The 22,850-nt window shown below is 45.5% G+C and overlaps 1 protein-coding gene across 2 annotated transcripts; it reads left to right on the plus strand.

Moving 5' to 3' along the window:
* Nucleotides 1-371: 371 nt before the first annotated feature.
* On the plus strand, nt 372-14,493 carry LOC144115103 (uncharacterized). 2 transcript variants are annotated; one of them, XM_077649264.1, is made up of 4 exons: nt 372-454; nt 566-644; nt 1,085-6,043; nt 14,314-14,493. In XM_077649264.1, exons 3-4 carry the CDS (start codon nt 5,625-5,627, stop codon nt 14,357-14,359), a joined length of 465 nt encoding a protein of 154 aa, XP_077505390.1. In that variant the 5' UTR covers nt 372-454; nt 566-644; nt 1,085-5,624; the 3' UTR covers nt 14,360-14,493. The 2 variants fall into 2 exon arrangements, with proteins under 2 accessions (XP_077505390.1, XP_077505389.1); XM_077649263.1 differs by lacking the exons at nt 372-454; nt 566-644; nt 14,314-14,493 and adding an exon at nt 6,545-7,832 and having other exon boundaries at nt 4,818-6,043.
* The last annotated feature ends 8,357 nt before the right edge of the window (nt 14,494-22,850 follow it).

The raw sequence follows: 22,850 nt of genomic DNA on the forward strand, positions 1-22,850 counted from the left end.
ATTGGCACTACTAAATTAAATAAAAAAACATTCCCCTGTGCACCTTGGTTTCGGTGACTGTTGGCTTCCTTCCTATGTTTAGTCAAACGAGCCCCTCATTTCATTTGCCTTCTCTGCTAATATATATATATAGCGTGGCGCATTGGGTGCGCCACGCTTGCGTGGTTTTGGGCACAGTTCATGGCATGCAGACAAATTGTGGTGCGGTTGGTTGAGCCGCAATGCCGAAGAAAGGAAGCAGCATAAGTCTCTTTTCGACCAAAACAGTCGCCGATGACTCTCGAGTATGAATGAGCCCTTAAGTTTGGCATCGCAGTTACCCTGGCAACGAGCGATGCACAACTGCGAGCAGTGACTGCTGCTTGAGCCATGTTTGAGCCGAGCCGCCGAGCCAAGCATTGCTGTCAGTAGCACTATGGCCGGTCGGCGGAAAGAGCGTGCAATCGTGTTGTACGTGAGTAATTTGCTCTATCTTTTGGTATGCACATACTGAGTGATTGCCTGTCATCTGACACTCGGCATTCCGTTGTCAACTTTCTTGCACCCGAATGTTTCGTGTTAGCAGATAACCCAGTACTAGCACTGAGACCGCTTGCTCGGCAGGGGACCCAAAAGCCCAGAGGGAAAGACTCATCTGTTTTATCGTAAGTTCTCCTCAAAAGCTCTGTGCAGGTCTACGGAAAAGAGCAAGCGCTGAGCGTGTTTTTATACCTTTTGTCAACCCAGCCCAACGTAACTCATGGTCATGTAAAACACGCATAATTACAGCTTTTGCGTGCTCCCGAAAAAAGGGGGGGAACTTTTGACAACAGTCCAGTTGAACCACGACAGGCTTTATTACTACTAAAGCCGGTCGTGAGTTGAACTAGCCGTTTGTCCGATGAGTTTTGTACGCGGTCCGATTTTTTGTGGCCCCGCGGCTGGGAAAGTCTGTAGAGTGTTGACTTAATTGCATTTTAAATTCTGTGCTGCTGTTACAATTCGCTTTCTAAAACAGGTGCAAAAATTGCGGCGAGATAAGCAATTAAACTTTGGTGTCTGCAGAGCGAAACTTGTTTTTCTTTTAAATTCATATTTATTTCAGAAAACAGCACTTGAAAAACTGGCAGGCAGTTTTCTGGTATGCACGGGCCTTCCCGATTCTGCTTCGAGTCCGGCGTTCACTTGCTGGCGCAGAGGGCTGAACAAATGGGCCGTTCAAATACTGAGGCAGCAAAGGCTTTAGGATGCCACAAGGTGAGCCCTTCACCTTCTGTGAGAATTTTAAAATGAGTGCTGTGCCACCTGCACCGAACATCAGTTTTACGTGCAGAAGGTGTTTGGACCCAGGTAGCCAACTTGCATGGAGCGCATGCGCAACTGGAAAAACAAGCTTCCTTTTAAGACCTTTAATCTTAAGACCATTTTACAGCTCATGCTGTAAAGAGGCCTTAAAGAGATGAACATTGCAGATATTGTGCTTGATGTCCTTTGACTGTTTGAAAGCTTGTGAGGTGCATAAAGCTCACAAGGCACTGTTGCAGTGTGTGACAGGTCATTGTGGTGATATTAGAAGAAGACAGTACAGCACAAGGGGACAGAGAAAAGGAGCACACAGGATAAGCATCGTCCTGTGTGTCCCTTTTCTTTGTCCTGTTGTGCTGCGCTATGTCTTCTAATATGCTATACCAAAAAGCCCAAACTGCCACTTTGTTAAGATTGTGGTCATGATAGGTTTCTTTGATTTGGCTGCACTCTCTGCATTAGTTCTGCAATTTTCCTCGTTGGTGCCGGCAGCGTGCAGCATCAGTACAGACAGTTCAAATTCATCTTGGCACTGGCTGCCTCCAAAAGGAATGGTCGAGTGTGTTACGTACTGAGAATTACTTTATTCCGCAAGTAGTACACGTGATGAATGTAGCCCCTGCCGTAGATGCCGACCACACTCTGTCACTTGGCGCGAACACGCTGTCCACGTGGCTGTCCCACACCAGGGCTTGCCATGGATGTGGCGCCACCCATCGACACAGTGGGGAGCGTTCACGTGTAGTTCCAGACACTCCCACTACGCGGCTGTACCCGTCCACTTCCGAAGACCGAAACCCAAAATTAATCACGGACAAAATAGTGTGCAGGCCCGATTGTCTGATAACCTTACTGTCGTCACGAAATTGCAGCCAACTGCATGCCGCCGACACCAACGACCACCATAATCCCGAAACACTTGGAAGATTTTCAAGCAGCAAATCGCAAAGAAGTCTTACCATGAACCTGCTCTAGGAAATTGTCGTTTCACAGGAAAAAAAAATTGTTGCATGTATACACACAGGCGACATACGAATTAGCACTGAAATGCTGCCCATGCGGCTCGACTTGACCGCTTAGGTTTTCATTATGATGCCTCAAACAGTCACTCACCTCCTCCATGTGTAGGTTGAAGAAGCATAGAAGGTATGCACGTGTTATTTAATGAAATGATGACAGTTATTTGCTGAAAGGACATGGTTTAGGGGTTGGTTTAACGTCCCAAAGCAAATCAGGCTATGAGGCACGCTGTAGTGAAGGGCTCCGAAAATTTTGACCACTTGGTGTTCTTTAAGGGGGCATAGACACCTAACTTTTGGGTGCTTGGTTTCTTCTTTTTTATGTAATGACGTCACTGCGATGGCTCAGTGGTTATGGCACTCGGCTGCTGACATGAAGGACATGGGTTCGATCCCAGCTGCGGGGTCGGATTTTCATGGAGACGAAATTCTAGAGGCCCGTGTACTGTGCGATGTCGGTGCACGTTTAAAGAACCCCAGGTGGTCGAAATTTCCGAAGCCCTTCACTACAGTGTTCCTCATAGCCTGAGTCGCTTTTGGATGTTAAACCCCCATAAACCAAACCAATCTTTTTGTAATGACGTGTAAGGCATATTATACACGGATTACCATGTGGTACGCTCCTACGGCTGCTAAATAATTTTTAACTGAATTTTTTTGTTGTGCTGTGTCAGTTTCAACAGCTGAACGATGACTGTGGCCTCAAAGAGAGGTTGTAGTTCATGTGAGGCGTGAAAAACTGCAATATAATTGGTGCTTCCACATTTGTTGTCATTCCTGCTCTTGAGCAAGGCTGGCTTCAGCACTGCAGTAAATTAAAACGATAAAGCAGCAATTATATCGCAGTTTTTCTATGCCTCTAATGAGCTAAAACCTCTCTTTGACATCAGAGCTCTTATTCGGCTGTTCAAACTGAAACAGCATGGCAGAAAAATTTGATTAAATAATATTAGCGGTCGTAGGCGAATACCACATGGTGATTCAAGCATAGTAGTGTCTTCCGCATCATTATAAAGAAGAAAATATGCCACCAAAATTAGGTTTCTATGCTCCCTTAACGTGTACTGACATTGCACAGTACACAGGACCCTAGAATTTCGCCTCCATCGAAATTCGAGCGCCATGGCCAGGATGAAACCTGTGACCCGAAAGATGCGGGTTTGATGCTGACTGCGGCGGTCGAATTTCGATGGAGGGGAAATTCTAGAGGCCCGTGTACTGTGATGTCAGTGCTGGTAAAGAACCCCAGGTGGTCGAAATTTCCAGAGCCCTTCACTATGGCGTCCCTCATAACCTGAGTCACTTTGGGACGTTAAACCTCCATAAACCATAGACCTTTCAACAAAGAACTGTCATCATTTCATTAAATAACTAGTGCCATACCTTCTCTGGTTCTTCGACATACACATGGGAGCTGCCATATTTCTGCACCGCAGCTGCGCTTCCATTTCGGTGAGTGCAAGCCAGCCTAAAACTTGTGCTGCACTTGAACTAGTGCAGAAAGTGCAGCCAAATGGAAGAGACCTTATGATTATGTGGCTATTTCCTTTGCATTGGGTGGGCGACAGTTTTTTGTCCGACCCATTACTTAGAAAGAATAAACGAAAAGGAAACGTGGAAACATTCACTTTTAAGACACCTTTCAACTGCAGACCCCAAATAAACAAAGCCTGCCTGTATAGTGAACAAAGCAACTAGGCTGCCCCGGATCTAGCAAATTATAATTTTGAAAGTGGGCCCCCTGCGGTGAAACTGGCAACGTTTATGCTCCTAGAGACAAGCAGTGGCGAGAGGCGAGAAGCCACAGATGAATGCAGGTAGGACAGGTAGCTGAATGAGGAAGCAGTTCCCATAATTGAAGAACACATGGAAAGACAAGGACGAGACATGTTTATCTTTTTCCTTCTATGTTTGTCGTTTTGTTTTCACAATTTAGGAGTAGATGTTTGTTGTAGTTTCACTTTTTGAGGAAAATTGTGAAGGGGTTGTTCTTCATCTTGAGACATGGAGCCCGAAAGACAGAGCACAGGAGTGACTCACACAACATTAGTCTTTGCGTTTTGTTCCTACTGTTCTGTGTGCTTGCACCTGTTGGCCCCAGAGGAGGCATTGACATGATCTTACGTGGTGCTATGCTGGTAAAGGGTGTGTGCTACTTGCATATGGGTGTGTGGCATTCAGATTCAACCACCAACACACGGCTTCTAGTGCAGTAGGTTTTATGGGAGCAAAAAAACCTCAGGGATGTAGATGGATAGTTTAGCTCTTCAGTTTGCCTTTTCTGAAAAAATTCTGTGGCAGGAGGTTTTAATACATATCAGCCCACCCCTCATGTAATGCTCCCTTGTGGACCTTTGAGGTACAAGTAATTAAAAAAAAAGTAGTGCCCTTTCAAACAGTATAATTTGCAGCTTTGGTACAAGATTTGCGGTCGCCCCTTCAGGGAGTGTTTGCCCAGAGCTTGTAGGTGATTGCTTAATGCCACTTGGTCCCATGAACCAGACTGTTAACCAATTGCCCTTGTGCCTCTTGATAAGAAAATGTCTGAGAGGTCAAAATGACAATTTACCATAGAACAGTAATGAGCTGGATGTATTGCCGAAGAGAACCGAGGTCATCTACTTGACAGTGGTAAGAATTTTGGTTTGGTTAGAACATACATGGCTTAACATCATCTTCCATACCTTAATAGATGTGGCATTCTTGGCATCTGTAATTAAAAATTTGTTTCGATGTGTGTGGCTGGTGAGCTGTCAGCTCGGGCATGACAAAGTTGTAAGCTCAACCAGAAGTACCTGTGCTGTTTGAGCTCAGGGCAAGAGCTTTGAGCGAGGCCACTGCACTAAGTCCTTGTTGTACATTTGGCTTTTGTGGTGCTCCAACTTCCTCCTTCCCCCAACTCTGTTAGGAATGTCGCCATGGGGCCGAGCGAAAGTGGTGGGGTGTAATTAGAGCAGTGGCATGGCCATAAGGTCCATCCGAACAGCACTGCGTAAGACTTGTTTGCTGGTTTGGCCCTGCAGTCAGAACTGAGGTGAGTTATGAGTGGGCCACTGTGGAAAAAGACTGTAGAGCAGTGGAAAACATGCCACGAATGGTGGAGAGCTATAGTTTGGAGGCAACCTTTGATGCCTGTGTTGCCATTGTGGTCAAAATTATCTGTGAGACCATCAAGGGCACCACCTGTTCTGAACGCTTCGCATAGCAATAGATCAGAACTTCAAATTTATAGTTGGTTCATGGGCCTTACTGTAGGAGGTGTATGAATCGGTTCAGATTTCACATTGAGGCTGTGGAAACCTGTTTCCCCCCTCCATTTGGATGCGGCCCATCTTCATCATCGGCCGTCGGGACGGACAGCCCCGGCTGGGCAAGGGAAGTCTCCCTCATGGGGGAAAGGGAACGGCGACAGGAGCGCCACCTCGTAGGTTATGCGGAATTCTGTGGGACCGGACAGCCTCTTCGGGATCCGGCCAGCGTCGTGAGCGGTTGCTGCCGCATGCTCTCATCATCTTCCGCGACAGGCGCACGGGGATCCGTTGTGCCTTGCCGCTCTACTTCCGGTTCCAGGCAGCGAAGCGAGCGCAGCAGACCTGCGCTCTGGTCGACTTCCCCAGCAAATGCTCGGGGTTCGGCTTTGCCCCAAGAATGTGGCACGCACGGGAAAACCCAGCCGCCATTGTCGGCGCATGCAAATGTTCGCCGCCGATACTTCCGAAGTCGTGCCCCTGCCCCAGCCGGTATGTCGGAGTCCTTCTTACGTTGCCTTCTATTTCCGAGGAATGCCTCATTGACGTTTTGTAGCTAGCTGGCCCGCTCTCTGTATTAATTGCAAGTGTAATAAATAGCATATGAGTGTTACCGCTGTGTCGTCCCTTCCCTTTGTCCCTCGAGCACGAACCCCATCCGCGGTTAGCGAGCGGGAACGCTGCATCCGCAGAGTGGGAGTACGGGGTGGGCGAAAGGCTTTGTCCCCACTCAGATATTTTCACAAGGTGCATAAAATTCAGCAGCCTTAGTACTCACAGGTACAGTAAAACCTGGTTAAGACGTACCTCGTGGCACTGCAAAAAAACTGTGTGCAAAGTGGCAATATTTCCATGAAGACGACGAAGCTGGCAGTGGTGCGGGAACGGAAGGTCGCGTTATAGGTGAGAGGCCATTAAAATTATCTCACTGCCATCATTCATCGCTGCTTTTTATTTGGCTGGTCGCCACATAACATTTGGTGTGAGATGCAGAGTATCATCCCCATGCTGGTTCTGGAGCTTTGGAGTCCTCCACCTGCCGGGATCGTCGGCCGTGTGCACCTGGCTCACCCTGCCCGGCTTTGCCCCAGCCCGCCGGACCTGAACCGACATCGCCGTTCACGCCTGCCCTGTTCCCTGCCATGACCACAAGACATGTGGACATGACTACGCCCCGAGACGCCGCTCACACGTGAGGACACCGCCCCTCTGCCAATGCCATTCGGTGCATCCAAGGGCTTTGGCCGTCGGCTCCTGGCGACCTGTGACCCGGAAGCTTCGTCGACCAGGATTCATTCACACATATCTGTCATCGTGGCGGCCAGCACTTCCCCCCATGCCATTTCTGTTGTACCATCCTCTGAACCCGTCTCCACTGAGCGCGTCTTTCTGTCGGTGTCTTCTTCTATTCACTATCGGGACGATCGCTCGGCAGCCACGGGTAATGTCACGAAAATGACGAAGCTGGCAGTGGCGCGGGAACAGGAAGGTCGCGCCATAGGCGAGTGGCCATTAAAATTGTCTCACTACCATCGTTCATCGCCGCATATTATTTGGCTGGTCACCACGAAACAATATGCCCAAACTGAAAACAGCCTGAGTATATCCGGTGGCCTGGTAAAAGATGATACCTGAGGCATTTCAAAAAATGCGCAGGTGAAACCTTTTAATCACATGGCTACTAGCGCAGCAGCCTCGAATGCATATAAGCCAGGTCCCGGGTCCCAACTGCTCTATTAGGCCGTATTTGAGTGAACAAGCAAGTGTAGCACGCATGCAGTTTTTTCCAACAGTACGGGTTTATCGCTGTCTTCAGCTTCCATGTAGGCGTTACTTTCATTGGATGGTGTTTGCCAACGATGGAAGCAACAGTGTCAATTCCAAACTGTGCTGGACTGCAGTGTCTAATACATCACCAATCATGCAAAAAAATGAGTCTCCACAATGCCTCCTATGCAACAGAATACCTCCTGTGAACAGGAGGTATTTAGGAATACCTGCTCTATTCTGAGGCCTTGATTGGGAACAGTGGGGGATAAGAGTTAATGGAGAACACCTTAGTAATCTGCGATTCGCAGGTGATATCGCTAAGTCACTCAGCAGATGAACTGCAAAGCAAGATCAGTGCCCAGAATGGTGGGTCTAAAGAATTAAGGAGTATAGACACCTAACTTTCGGGTGCTTGCTATTTGTTTGTAGTGATGCGTAAGGCGTTGTTATACATGGATTACCACCCGGTATTCTCCTATAACCAATAAATAATTTATAATCGCATTTCTTTCTCGTGTTTCGGTCTCAGTTTCAACAGCCGAGTGAGGACTGTGATGCCAACGTGTGCCTACAGGTCACGTGAAGCATGAAAAAACTGCAATATAATCATTGCTTCCACATTAGTTGTCATTCCGGCTCTTGAGAAAGGCTGGCTTCATCACTGCAGTAAATTACAACGATGAAGAAGCGATTATATGGGCGTTTTTCTATGCCTCACGTGACACAAAAGTACTCTTTGACATGATAGCCATTGTTTGGCTGTTGAAACTGAAACAGCATGACAGAAAAAATTCAATTATAAATTATTTAGCGGCCGTGGGCAAATATTACATGGTGATTCATGCGTAGTAGTATTTTCCGCATCATTATAGAGAAGAAAACATGCCACTAAATGCATGTGCCTATACTCCTTTAACATGAAGAAAACCAAATGGGAAATGCTCTTGGCCATTCCCTCCATGCAAATGCTGTGTGGTGTGTAATATTGTTACGTAGTGGCCGGCCAAAGAGTGAGGCGCGATGAACGATGGCAGATATATTATTTGCATGGAGGGAATGGCCGAGTGCTCTGTAGCGAGTGCTCTGTACCGCACCACTGCCAGCTTTGTCGTTTTCGTCACAATATTCCTTTTTCTCCTAGACATTGTCACGTGTAGGAAACTGGTTGGTGTATCATTGTTTGTGTAAGAACTTAAGGACACTGACAAGTTTCCTAGGCAGCCGCTGACCGCAAACCATACATGGCAAAATTACTTTTGAAAAGTAATTAAATTTCGTTACTAATTACTTTCCTAGAAATCACACAGAAGTAATTAATTTATATTACAAATTACTGGTCTCAAAAAGTAATGACATTACATTACAATTACCTGCCTTAAGTAATGAAAATTCTCAGTTTCGATGCTAAAACATTGCGTATTGGTCATAGTTCGTGCAAAATTTCTAGTCTTGTTTGCATCGCCACTGAGCTTGAAAATAGGCGTCGAAAATTTTGCCCCTCTTTAGTCAGTTTGAAGAGCCGCTTTGCTGATGTAGATGAGGTCTTTCTCATATCACTCTTCAACGAGAAGTACATCATTCAATGTGTAATATGGTCCCACCATCCTGATCTTGAAGAATTTGTCATCCACGTAAACAGCGGGAGTACATTGACTGCTTTTCCACGCATAATCCCAGAAGTGCACAGGGGCCAGAGAAGCTGCCAATTCTGCTGATGTTCAATTGATTTGTTCTGGAGGCAAGTTGGTGGAAATAAATTTCATGTCTCTGGGACGCTGTTGCCTGTGTTGCCCTTGAGTTAGAAATAGGGCCTCGAATGAGACCGCAAAAAACCGACAACTCACAACCAACTGTCTTAGACGTGTCAGTTGAGACTTCTTGTCAGTGCGGCGACGTCAGTGTATTTACTCAAGCACTCGTAGTGCATCTGTGCGAAGGTGCCGTATGGCATGCCTTGGTCATGGAGCTCTTCTGGTGGCCATGCAGTGCGTTTGTGTGTGAGACCGTATGCAGTGCAGGAAGATGCGTAGCAGTCCTGTGACTGATATGCAGACTCTTCACAAAGGCAGTGCTGGTGCCTACGCGCACATCACCTCTCGTCCACGTCTGCTGCTTCCCTGGGGTGCTGGCTATTACTAGTTGCGCGCTTTTAAAGTAAAAGCCTTAAGTGGCAGATTAACGTCGATACCCGGCGTCGTAGTCGATGTTCAGGAAAAGTGGTCCACAACCCATGACATTCACAGCAAAGAGAAAAATTTCTTCCGAGGGTGCTGAGAATTGAACCAAGGGCCTTCAGATTGTGAGGTGATCGCTTTGCTTCGTAGTTAGTAATGATTCATTTAATGAGTGTGTTTCCCTATGACTGTATGCTAATGAGTAGGTGTGTCACTAGGAAGGAAGAAAACAAGATAAATTAAAAAGTGAATGATTTTCGCCTTCAAAAAATGGAAGTAGTCTCTAGTGCACTCCGTAATTTATTCTTGCTTTGGGAGTCGCCGCGGAGGCTCATTGGTTATATGGTGCTCAGCTGCTGACCTGAAAGACTCTTTTCTGATCCCAGCCGCAGCAGTCTCATCTCGGTGGTGGTAAAATGCTATAGGCTCGTGTACTGTGCGATGTCAGTGCACGTTGAAGAACCCTAGGTGGTCAAAATTCCCGGAACCCTTCGCTACGGTGTCCCTCATAGCCCGAGTCTATTGCTTTGGGACGTTAAACCCCCATAAACTGCATCTTTGCTTTGTATATGCTCATCTCCACAAATGCAAGGCCAAAGCATGGCAGATATGAGGAGAGGCATGGACTCGGTAGGCAGGAAAAGTAATATCGCTAGTAATTAATTAGTTTTCCGTGAAATTACTGCTCGAAAGTAATGAATTACATTAGAAATTGCCAAGAAAAGTAATTTAATTACTGTGATTTCATTACAGTACTTTAATTGCTGGCAAGTCTGCCGCACACTGATTTCAAGGTGATTGCACACTGCTTTTCAATCAATGCGAAATCCTGACATGATAGCGTCTGCAAATGGCACGAGACATGGCCTTTTGCATTTTTGAGGCAAAGATTTGTGCCGCCTTCCCTTTTATTTTTTGTCTCTCCCCCTTTTTCCTCCTTTCTTTTTTTTGATGTTATGAATGCAGTGTTTTAGCAACAAGCTTGAATTGGCACCTTTGAAAAATTTGTTCGCTGGTCTGCATGTGATTGTTTCTATGTCCAGGTTTTGCGCCATTTCCTAGTCTCTGGCATTTATTGGCACTTTCACTTCATTAAAACTTTTGTGAATGTGCTGGCACAAATTTTGGAAAGTTACTTTTCTAGCGCTTGCAAGTTGTTTCCATATTTTTGTTTTCCATGGGGCTGAAGTTTCATGGCACGTCCAGTCCGTCAACTATTAGCGTTTTCAGATACGTTGTCCCGTTACACTTGTGCATTGTGGAAGAGCCGCAGCTGCTCTTACGATGCTTTGTTTCCTTGCCTTTGTGCAGAGCAGCAGTGGCGTCTTCTCCGCAGGGCTTAGGTGCATTTGGGCAAAGCATCCATTTTCTCTTGGTCTCTGAATGCATTGTTTGATGAGAATTTGGCAAAATTATGGCCATGTATACCAGGGAATCATTTCAGAAAGTTAACCAGGATTTGTATTGTGATTAAAAATAGCACAACACGCATAGTTTTTGGTTTTATGAAACTGCAGATTACACGAACCAAGAACAGAACAGCAAGGTTCTACGGTTCTTTGAAGGGCTGTGATGGTTTTAAAGGGTGTCTAGCAACCCGGAATTGTCAGAGGAATTTCGTTTACCTCAAAAAATCGGAGATTGTGAGGGATAAAGTCAAGAAAGTGTCCAAGTCTGGTAAAAAGAAAGTGTCCAAGTCTGGGAAAAGGACGGACTGAAATTAACGCAGGGGTCTGGCGCAAGTTTTAAAGGCACTTTGAGTGTCCAGCACACGGTCCATTCTCATTGGCTTGACATATTTTTGCTTCTAACGAGTATTAGGCATGGCAACCTGTCTGTTTTAGCTGTCTTTTTCTTGTGTTCAATTAAGTGAGCATTGTATATACTGGTTGCTTCTGTATAGGTTGCCACACTCCTCCTCATTAAATTTGGGCTGGTGCATATGAATAGACGCAGCTACGTTCAAAAGTATTTTCGGTGGAATAAGCCGTAGTCATAGTAATGTGCAGAATTCATGCACTTTCAGTATGCTGATGCGAGGTGCCACGCCACACCACAAAATCGACCTGGAAATCGTGCTCTCAGGCCTCATCAATCTTGTAGGCTATTGCAGAAACAAACAAATAGAGGCTAGTTTCTCTGTGGTTCGAGCTGTGATGACGAGGTCATCAAAAGCTGTTACTTTTTGTGGAAATCGCTTGGTGCTTGTCCCGTGGCATTGCTGCTATCGGAAGGGATGCCAGAGTGTGCCTTCATTGAAAAGGCAGTAAAAGGCAGTGCTTCTCACTGATGAGCAAACCAACCTCTATCAGCCCTCTTGTTCATGGGTTCCTTCTTGAAAGCCTGAAATATTCTTTTGCAGTACAATGAGCAGTGTATGAAGCCCTTGAAAGCATGCCGAGTGTTCTGTGTAGAAATTTTCCAGACTTTTTCCAAAGTAGAGTTTTTTTGTTTTTTCTGTGAAAGCACATGTAATGTCAGCACATATGGCCACCACTCTTATGAACCGTTAAAAGAAAACAAAAACTTACGAGCATAATTTTAACAAACTTACAAATCTAAGAGTCCGGATCAGTCAGGCATTTTTTGTCTAGTGAGAAGGGAAACAGCTGCTGAAATTCTTGCACAGATTCCTAGTTGAAATGTGCCAGCATCTGTGGGTCCGTTACGGCCAGGGATACCACTGTGGTGAAACCCATGCACAAGCGGTTAAGCGGGCCATGTCCTGTCAAGAATGCTGCATCTGGGGCAGCATTCCAAGGCTGGAGGTGTCACAAGGGAGTGTGGAAGAGGTCGTCTTGTTAATGCTCTCACTCTTGTTGTAGCTTAAGCCGCTGTTCATCGATTCTTTGTGTCATTTTATGTTTCTCAACAATGCGACATCATGTCATACGCCTTTTCTGTGTCTGAACTGTGACAAGAAGAGCATCCCCACTGTAGCCGTGGCCTCGTGCTTGAGTGCTCGTCTAGGCTACGGGAGGTTGTGGGTTGTATTACCACGGTCTACCAGCTGGTTAATCCAATGGGAACAGGCGGTCCCTCGGCCTAGTGCTGGGCTGTCCAGGGGTGCACCGCGTGGGAAGGATAGCCTGTGTCTCAAAGTTCCCGTCAAATGCGGGCACAAAAACGACTCCACGTGGTTAAAAACCGCAGTCCAAAACTCTCGCCTTGTGCCAGTTACAAAACTTACAACGTTCATGAATTGTTCACTTTTCTAGCCTCACGAGAGATGTGCCATAGCACTCTCCGCTCACAAGCACCCTTCGAGCAAAGTGTAGCAGTATTTCCTCGCTACTGTTGTGGCTGGCTCACACGCATCGGCAGGTGTGCATGACGGGTTAAAAAAAAATTGGCGGTTGTTTAGCTTTGCTTAAACCTGGAGTGATGCGATAGGTACAGCTGGTCGAGTGGAACTTGGTCACGTGACCAACCACGTGGCAAACGACGTGATCAGCCACGGCGCCGCGCCGCCGGCAGCTGCTTCGCACCACGTGACAGCACGGCGGCGCAGCCACAGGGTGGCGGCGCCGCCACGCTGAAGGCTCGAAATGCTACTATAGTGTAGCTACCGCATGAAGCGGATTTAGGGTTGCTTGACGGTAGAACTTATCTCTGATCCGTCAAGGGAACGGTTTGGTCGAAGACCCTTTTCCCAATCATCTCACCCTAGATGAGCCGAGCACCATGCTGGGTTAAATCTTGTACCCATTACAAAAACCAGTGGGTACCCGGCGGCACTGGGTATCGAACACAGCACCCCCCGAATAAGAGGCAGATGCCCTGCCAGAAGGCCGCGCTTCGGTGCTATGATCTTCGCCAAAAGGCCGAGAAGTGAAAAGCCGAAAGATTGTCCTTTGGCAGCTTACGAAGTCAAGCTGTCATGTTTTTTTCCTGAACACAGTTGTGGCTCAGGCTAATTGTACCCTTCTACATGAGTTTCCCTCATTCATTGAGATGCTCAGTAAGCTTTAGGATGCGATAAATTATGAAGAGGAATGAAATATTTGTGTGAAATGTTTCTTTTCATCACTGCATTTTGTGGAAACATGTTTGTATTGTAATTTCAAATATCTGTTTTAATATTTGAACTACTCGAAAATAAAGCATGTCGCTGTACTGGCTGGCATTTCGAAAAGCTGTGGTATGTGTAGCCTGTGTACGAGAGCAGACTATGCAGCGGTCCCTGTGTCACTACTTTTGGAGCCCAGATGACCAGGGTTGTTCTTCCTCAGGACTGACATCATAACGCACCCTTACACTCAGAAACTGAAATCGCTCAGTATAAATAATGCGATAATATTTAATGCACATATTTTAATTGGGAGTACATATCAAGTGCTTGGTGGGAGTATGCAATGTTTGAAACTAAGAACACTCCAACCAAAAATTTGATGTCTCCGCCCCTTTAAGGTTTTGGGTTTAGCATATAGAGCTTGTGACCTCCTGTGTGCCAGCGTCAGAAGCCTTTCAGAAACCCTTTCATTGTTTGTCTTGACTATTTTCATTCATTCTTGGTCTCTGCCTTGTACACACTTCTTTTTGTGTGTGGTTTCTCCGGCACATCTTGAGAAATGTTCCTTTTATCCTTTTTTTGAGGATCTCTCAAATGTGTTTACGCAAAGCCATTACAGGAGTGCGTGGGGTGCTGCTACAGTCTGTTGGGAGATGACCTTATCTTTTCTCTCTCATATGCATTCCATTTTTCGTGTATTTGTTTGTGGGTTTTTCTTAGTGGTTTATTAGTTGCATTTTATTATTCTGAGTTTGCATACTTTTTTTGTTTTCATGACATCCAACCCTGTGTATGACTGACACTAGTGGAGAGACTGCAGCAGCCGACCTTGCATGGCGCGGCATTCTCTAGTCCCAGGCATCTATTCCTTGTTCCAGGCTATTGGCTCAATATTGTGCCAAGTCTGCACCTTGGCCTACAAGCAGAGTCACATTAGACCCACGTTGGCCAGGACTTCCGTGCCAAATAAAGTATTCCTACCAACACGCCTTGTCACTAATTAATGAAGCGTATGAATATATGAGTAACAACTTTGTTGGCCCTATAAAAAAACCATGTTACAAAGCAGCTTTTTTTTTTTAAGACCATACCCAGCGACCACTTTGTTTCCTCTGAGTAACCTACTCATCTTTATGGTAAGTGATTGCTGTGTGTCGCATCACAGTCTGAAGTGTTGCTGCAGAACTGCATATTGCCTTCCTGCCTATGCCGTTGCAGCAGAAAATGCTCCACAAATCCAATGAGGAAAAAAATCTCACCAACATACTACTTTAAGGCAACTGCTGAAAGGGTGCTGAAGCCCAATGATAATGTAAATCAGGTAATGAACAGGATGTTTGTGGGCACTGCACGCGTCTACTTTTAATGCATTGGAGGGGCCAGTTTCAACTTTTTTTACAGGTGGATAGTGCCTTTTCTAATTGCATCATCACACAGTGGGATGCTTGTACCCATACCACCACCTCAGTCAGCACTTGAGCATTGAAGGTGCTAGGGAAGCTCTTGCTGAACATTGTAATCGAGGCCCTTTGAATTGAATGTTCTTTGTAGGTATTTTACAAAGGCAAGGTAACAGTCCTAGCAGTGCTACTGGGATTGCAACTCTCTGCTAGTGAGGTGGATTCTGTAGCACTGGGCTCTTGCTGGCAGTTTGTGAAATTGGTATTACCCGAAGCTGCACTGTAAAAGAGCATAAAGAAAATGATGTATTCCACAGTAATTAATGTCGTGCAACATGACATGCTAACCATCGCATGGCCAGCTTTTCCATTGTCTTCAGGTTCAAGACATCTGCCAGTTTCTATACAGTAGCTTCAGCCTGTTGCACTGGAAAACTACATTTCTCCTGAAGGCAGTTTTTTTAGCATGAATTGGGATCAACCTGGTTTTCATGATATATGCTTCGGGTGCACAAACTGGGTAATATCGGGCTTTAACCACTAACAAGAGGCCCTAAATATTTGCTAAATTTGATTTATAGTCTTCTCTTACTGTTGTGACCTATATTTCCTCAAGCAGAAGAGTGGCCAAGCTGAGCTAGGTGGCTCTCCCTTAATACTGCTGTGCTTGTGTTGGCTGAAATTCTCTGTCTGCTGCCTGTGCTTTTTGCATTGTGGTAATGTTATTTTGCTCCTCCTTGCCTAATTTTCTGTACTTAAGCACCCCGGCAAGGACCATTTGAGGCACCATTAATGGAATGAATAAATAAAATACAGTTGAAATGGGCTGAGTGACTGCAGTTACAAATGGGCACGGAGAAATTTCTTTGTGTTGGTTGGGCTTTTTAATCAAGGAAAGCATTATAGATCCATACAAGCTTAAGTAATTAGAAGTCTGCGCTTTGTGCCATCATTTGTATCTCAGCAGATGCGGTGATATTTTTACCTGCTGCGAACAAAGAAAAAGATAAATGATCTGGAATGCACTGTCGTGTCTAGGGCATGGCACGTTGGTTGGCAGCCGAGAGGCAAAGAAACGCTCGTGTTCATTACTGCCTTCCTTGTATATACCTGCATGCGGTGACAAGTTCTGTATGTGTGCCCCATTACCCCAGTTGCACACAACCATGCACGCGCAAGTCAGAGTGGCACCAGGCTACCACTCCTTGAAAGCTATATTTGAAGACTTCACAAGCAAACAGTTTTTAAGCTTTTCACGCTCCGATGCAAATCGTTATTTGGGAGCTCTAATACGAAGTAGTGAGGGGTTCTTGTCCCATGCAACCGCTAACATTGTAAATTATTTGATTGTTAAAGAAGACCTTCAGCTTGTTCCCTGATAAGTTTCTCTCACGAGGTTACCAAGCATTTATGAACGTATTGTTGATCTGCTTGATGTATTCTGTGGTTGCAGGTGCCTGTGGCATTCATGAAGGGGTGCAAGCTGCACATTTGGTCAGACAGTTGTGTACAGTCAGGCAGGAATGAATCGTGAACACGCATATGGCATACTTTTATACTTTTCAGTGAGGTATCCATTTAGAAAGAGTTTATAAATGTGTACTACGGTTGATTCTTTACTTGGAAACATGAATCAGGCTAGTTACATACTGCAGCTGGAAGCATGCAGATAAATGTGTTTTTCATTATGCACTGTTGAAAAAAAAAATTGAATTAGTTTTTGGGAAAAGGAAATAGCAGAGTATCTGTCTCGCATATGGGTGGACACCGGAACTGGCCGGTAAGGAAAGGGATAAAGGAGGGAGTGAAAAAAGCAAGGAAGAAAGAGGCGCCATAGTGGAGGGCTCAGGAATTTCGACTACCTGGGGATCATTAACATGCACTGACATCGCAGAGCACACGGGCGCCTATGCCTTTCGCCTCCATCAAAACGCTGCCGCCGCGGTCTTAGGCACTGTTGGCATCTCTCTTCAGCCTGGCTGTACATATGTGTCTTGCTGTATTTTACGAGTACTTGTTTTCATCTGAAATATAACGACATATTCTGTACACAGCAATCTTTTGTATACACTACAGTTATTGTTTGAAACTGCATTTTGTCTCCATTCTCTTTTAGATGATCTGCTGGACACTTCTTTCTGGCCTTCCACAGATGCCCTTAGCCCTTTGTTTCTTGTTGTTCATCCCTGAACTTTGTTTTTTTTTTTTGCTCGCCAAAACCATAATCATGACAACACAACTGTTCTTGAATGCTTCTGTCACACAGGAGGAGTTTTAGGGGCATAAAATTAAAGCCATTGTAATATGTCTTCACCTTGAATCTTCACTCTCTGCCTCTGGGTTCCTCCCTTTTCCCCAATGTTGAGTAGCATATGTAAAGACATTTTTTTCCAGCCGACTTCACCTCTCCTGACATAAAACCTTTCCCTTTTACGAGGAGTCTTGCTGCATTGAAAGGAGCTGCTGCCTGGTGCTGCTGTTGGTGCATTACTGTTGTCCTACATCAAAGGAATTGTAGGGCTGTGCCTGACAAATTTTGTTTCGCGTCTCACATTTTGGTGTGTACTTGCACCACACGATTGGTGTAGCTGCCTATATGTTCTAGGTAGGTGGTGTGTGCTGATTTCAGACAAAATTTACGAGAGTGAGGGCCTTTCGAGTGAGCGAGTGAACGACTAATTTCCAACAGAAGAAGACAATCGCAGTCAACCCTCCGGCTCTCCCTCTTAGTCAAGAGATGAGGGCCAGGAGGGATTGGGGTGGACAGGGTCACCGCATCAGATGCTGGCCAAGATTTCTTGAATCCCGGCGGCCTCCTTATCCAGTTGTACAGCGAGGAGCTGGTGCTCAGGGTCTGGGCTACGCAGCAAGGTCTCCCAGGCATCTCTACAATCTATTTTATTCGCCCTGCCTGGGGATTGTGTGCACTTCCAAATAATATGGTCGAGGGTTCCTCTCGCTCCACATTTCTTACATTTATCAGCCTCAACTTCCGGGATAATATGTTTAATTAATATTGGCTGCGGGTAGATGCCTGTTTGAAGACGTCTCCATGCCACTGCTTGCTGATTATTAAGCTTCGCACTGGGCGGGGGAAGTTGCCTGTAGTGCTGAATTACATTCTTGATATAATATTTGTTGCCCTTCTCTTCTGTGGTTCACGAGGTGGTTCCCTTCTTGAGCTGCTCATGGGCAGCCTCGTTGCCTCAGACAGATTTGTGCGTGGGGGTCCAGATTATGTTAATTGGCGTGTCCAATTTTGTTTGCCTTAAAATTTTGGCTGTGAGAGGAGAGACCCTCCTTGTACCAAAATTTTGGATTGTAGTTTTACTGTCGCTTATAATGTACTCGGCATTTGTCCCAATGCAAGCCAGCGCGATCGCAACTTTCTCTGCTGTTTCTATATTTGTCCCCCTTATAGTGGTGGCTGTGATTGGGTTGCCCCAGCTGTCCACCACCACGGCTGTCATGTATTTTTATTTCTGTCTCCTGCAGCGTCTGGGTACTCGGCCTTTTCTTTGGTTTCTCGCCCAGTGCTTTGGCCCTCTTTTGTTTCTAGTTCTGGGTGCATGTCTTTTGGGAAAGTGGGGATTCTAATGTGGCTCCTGTTCTTCCTGTTAATTTCCTCCCTTTCTTTAATGCCCCTGTCTGCTTTGAGTTCAGTTTTGGCGAGAGTGGCTCTGCCCGCATGTGTTATGCTTAGCCTCTCTAGTTGTGATATCCTTATTGCCTCTCCTAGTTCTGCCAAAGTATTGTGCATCCCGAGCGCTAGGTGTTTCTCCGAAGATGCGCATAGGTGTAGCCCTAATGCTTTCTTTATGCATTTCCTTATGAGAGTGTCAATCTTGTTTCTCTTTGCTGCTTTTAAATTTAAGTATGGCGTGGCGCAGCTGATTCTGCAGGTTATGAAGGCCTGTATTAGCCTGAATGAATAGGTTTTTCTCTTTTAGGTCCCCCCCTTCTTGTTACCCTTTTGATTAAATTGAGGGTCTGCATCGTATGTTCCTCCAGCTTCCTGATGGTGATTGTGTTCTGCCCATTCGACTGTGTGTGTAGGCCTAGGATTCTGATTGTTTCCACTTCGGGTACCTGTCTGTCCGCTTCTAGGGTTTGGAATTTCGAAGGTGTCTTGTGTCTCACTTTCTTGCCGTTGTATGTGAAAACCTCCGATTTTTCCGGCGAGCATTTGAGCCCTCTTTCTGCCGCATAGTTGGTTATAATATCCGCTGTTGCCTGAAACTCATCAGGGCCTTTCGAAACATTGAAAAGCAAGTAGCATTTTTCAGAGCCTTTTTTTATTTGAATAAAATAGTGTACCTGCCACTCTACATAGTACATATTTGACATGCTTTTATATATAAAGCTTTCCTGAAGTCTGCATGCAGGCACACTTCATATTTAGTGTTTACAAAGCAAAAGGCGGATACCTCACAGGAGCGAAATCTATGCTTATGTTGTCACTGGACCTTTAGCTGTTTTTTTTTTTTTCAGTACTGGCAGGAAACAATACCTTGCTATTTTGCTTTCGCATTTGACGCTTTTGACAATAAGACACGATACGCGTTCGCAGCGTTGCGCTTGACGTGATTCGCAGTAGCGTTTCGCGTGCGGCTTGGTTTTTTTCGCAGCCAACACTTGTGGAGACTGACCTCCCGCACCCATTACACCGCTCCACCCCGCGCGCGCACGACGCCGCTTAAGACAACACGTCGAGGTTAAGCATTCTAATTTAATTACGCCACTGATGCGTTGAGATTACGATCGACCGCCGATAGCCAGCCGCTTTTTTTGCCATTTCCTCTCTCCGTGAAGCTGATCGCATGTCAAGTATGGAATCGCTGCGTGTGGCGATAATTCGACGCGACATGCTGCGTGCCTTTGGGCGATGAGTTGAGCGGTTTCCTCGAAGCTGCCGACGCCGCTTAATCAATATCCATAGATCTAAATCGTTACCTTGGGGAGGAGCTGTGGAACAGAAAAGGGAGGCTGAACGGGGTGCTACAGCAAGCCTAATGTCTCGTAAAGTGAGGTGTCTCAATACAGAAGCGGCCACAACTGAGCAATGCTGCTGAAACGTGCCGCCAAGACCTATCGCTTCATGCGGATGTGCGAGCGGCAGCGTCGCGAAGATCCCTTCATGCAGTATAATTGCCGCTAAACTCTTATTTCCATGACGACCGGCTTACAGGGCCTTTCGCGTCGCGTTAAGCACCATCACCCAGCGAATGTGTGGAAAATAAGAAGCGAACAATGGGAGCCAGCCGTCGGGGCTAGTACGGCCTTTCGCCGCCATGCGCCGCCACCGGAGTAGGACTCCCGTCGCATCCCCGTCGCTCATAGAAAAGCAGACCGTACGCAGCTGTTCTCTCGTTTACTTTTCGACTGCGTTCATGTTGTTTCAAATACAATCAAAACTTTTTGTTAAAATGGAGCTCGGAAGCTCTTGTCGCTAAGTGTAACCAGCCGATTTCAGTCGTGTCCACGGTGGTCGTGTCGTTTGCGGCTATTGCTGTGCAATGCGCTTGCGCGTCGTCTGCTGCGCTGATATGACAGCGCGCGCCTGCTTGAATCCAATTCGTGAAAAATTGTTCTGTCACTTTTAAGTCCGCTTGCCTGATGGTCGTTATTTCAAGCAGTGTTTGGAAGCAGCTAATACCGAAAGCTTGGGCGCTGAAAAAGCTCTGTTGCGTGCTGTTTACTCATGTAACAGACGACGCAAGCCGGAAGCACGTAAAGCCGTTAGACTGCTTCCAAAGCGATACCTGGGGCGGTATTACGGATCGCTCTCAATCTAAACTGTCTCAAAAAGTGTCTCATTTGCCCCTCTCCTATTGGTCGGCCGTAGACGGTGGCCATTTTGATTTTTGCGTCACTGACTGACGTCGTAGATGGCCCAGAAGTGTTGATCCCGCATTTCCTTCGTAAAGTTCTTGACAGTTACTATTGTCGCCACCGAAGCCACAGTTGGCGTCAGAAAATGTGAGCTGTGCCATGCGGTTTCACCATTTGACCGGCCGCGCACTTAATATATTTCTTGCAGCACTGTTTCTCGAGTCGCATTGTTGACGCTCAACTTGAGTGGTACGCGCGAAAAAGGCGCCATGCTGTCAGTGCCATCAATTATAATAATAATAATAACTATTTGCATCAAACGCACATGATGCCGGAGGCCTGCAGAGAAAGCTGTCATTAAGGCAGCTTAACAAGGCCGCAGGCCCCCACACTGGCAACTACACGTAGCGGTCAGCAGTCATGAACAGATACAACAAAGTGTGAAACAGCAAGCAAAAGTTATTACATTGAAAAAGGGAAATTTCCACAAAACCTGACTGTAACAAGAGGGCACACAATTTCAACAAATCTCATCGCCGAAGATATAAAAGACGACATAGCAAATGAAAGTGATGGTTTGAGATAGAATGTTGTGAAACCATTTTGTTGTTTTGATGATTTTTTTTAGTTCCTAAAGTAGTGACGAAGTTTCTTGAAAGTAATATTCTCGGGTTGTATGTTCTTCTGATGCGACGTATTTAAAAGTCTTGGTAACCGGTTTTTTAACATCTGTAAACCATATGTTGTCCTACATGTTTCAACTTCCCATCTCTCAAAATTTCGCGTCTTGTATGTCTTGGGATGATTTCTTAGGTTGGCTATCTGGCGCAAGAAACAAGTACCATTTTTATCTCTTGTTTGTATTGTTTGCACAGACGATAATCATGTCTTCGTAACAGGCATCACGTTATACATGAGAAATAATCGTTCCGAGGGATAGCACATGGGAACACTTGCAACGGCACGTAGAAACTTTTTTTGCAGAACATGAATTTTGTGTATATTGTTTTGCGTCGTAGAGGCCTAAACTAAATGGCAATAATTAAGTCTTGAACAAAACAAGGTATTATACAGTAGCATCATTACATTACGCGGTAGTGCACTTGCATTTCGGCATGAGGCCGACTACTTGCGAGAGTTTTTTTTTTGTTAAGCAGTTAATATGTGCATCCCAAGGTAAGGTCTCGTGAAATATAACACCTAATGTTTTAATACAAGGCACCATTTCAACTGGGGTTGATTTGAGCAAGACAGTTTGGCTAGTTGCTATAGGTTTATTTCTGGCGTGAAATAAAACTGCCTTTGTTTTTGTATGTTTATTTTTAAAAGGTTTTCTTCAGTCGATTTCTCTAGCTTAGCTAGGCTTTCATTCGCATGGCGAATTACTTGATCGGTATCATTTGCTGAAAAGAATAGACGCGTATCGTCTGCGTAAATGATGAATTTTGTAGCTGGAGCTACGCTTACTATGCCATTCACGTAGAGAATAAAAAGGAATGGCCCCAAAATACTGCCTTGCGGCACGCCACGATGAACTGCCAGCGAGTCCGAACAAAATCCTTCTATATCTACAATTTGCTTCCCATTGTTTATTAGCGAAGCAGCGACACCCCGAAAACCATCTTTCTAGCTTCCTGATGAGTAGCTGATGATTTATGAGGTCAAAGGCCTTTGAAAAATCTATAAATATGCATAATATTATGTTTTCTTGTTCAATATGGTCTAAAATTACTCTTTTTGGGCAAGAAGTGCCGACGCGGTGCTAACTCCCTTTCGGAATTAAGCCATACTGGCAATCAACTATGAGGTTATGTTTCTCTTCAAATTTTGAAAATCGCGTCAGAATGATTTTTTCGAATGCCTTTGATAGGGCAGGTAATATGGAAACAGGCCGATAATTCCCCATATCATTCTTATCACCTTTCTTGTATAATACCTTCACACGAGAAACTTGCATTTGGTGTGGAAATACTGCTTGTTCAAGGCATAAGTTGAACACGTAACTTATGCAGGCAGCAAGGAAACAGATGACGTGTTTCAAAGGTTTCACTTGAATCCCATAAATATGAATAGCGCTGCTGTTATTAAGGCTTTTTATTACTTCCGTCACT

Source organism: Amblyomma americanum, chromosome 1, assembly GCF_052857255.1.
Source record: "Amblyomma americanum isolate KBUSLIRL-KWMA chromosome 1, ASM5285725v1, whole genome shotgun sequence".
Classification (NCBI taxonomy): domain Eukaryota; kingdom Metazoa; phylum Arthropoda; class Arachnida; order Ixodida; family Ixodidae; genus Amblyomma; species Amblyomma americanum.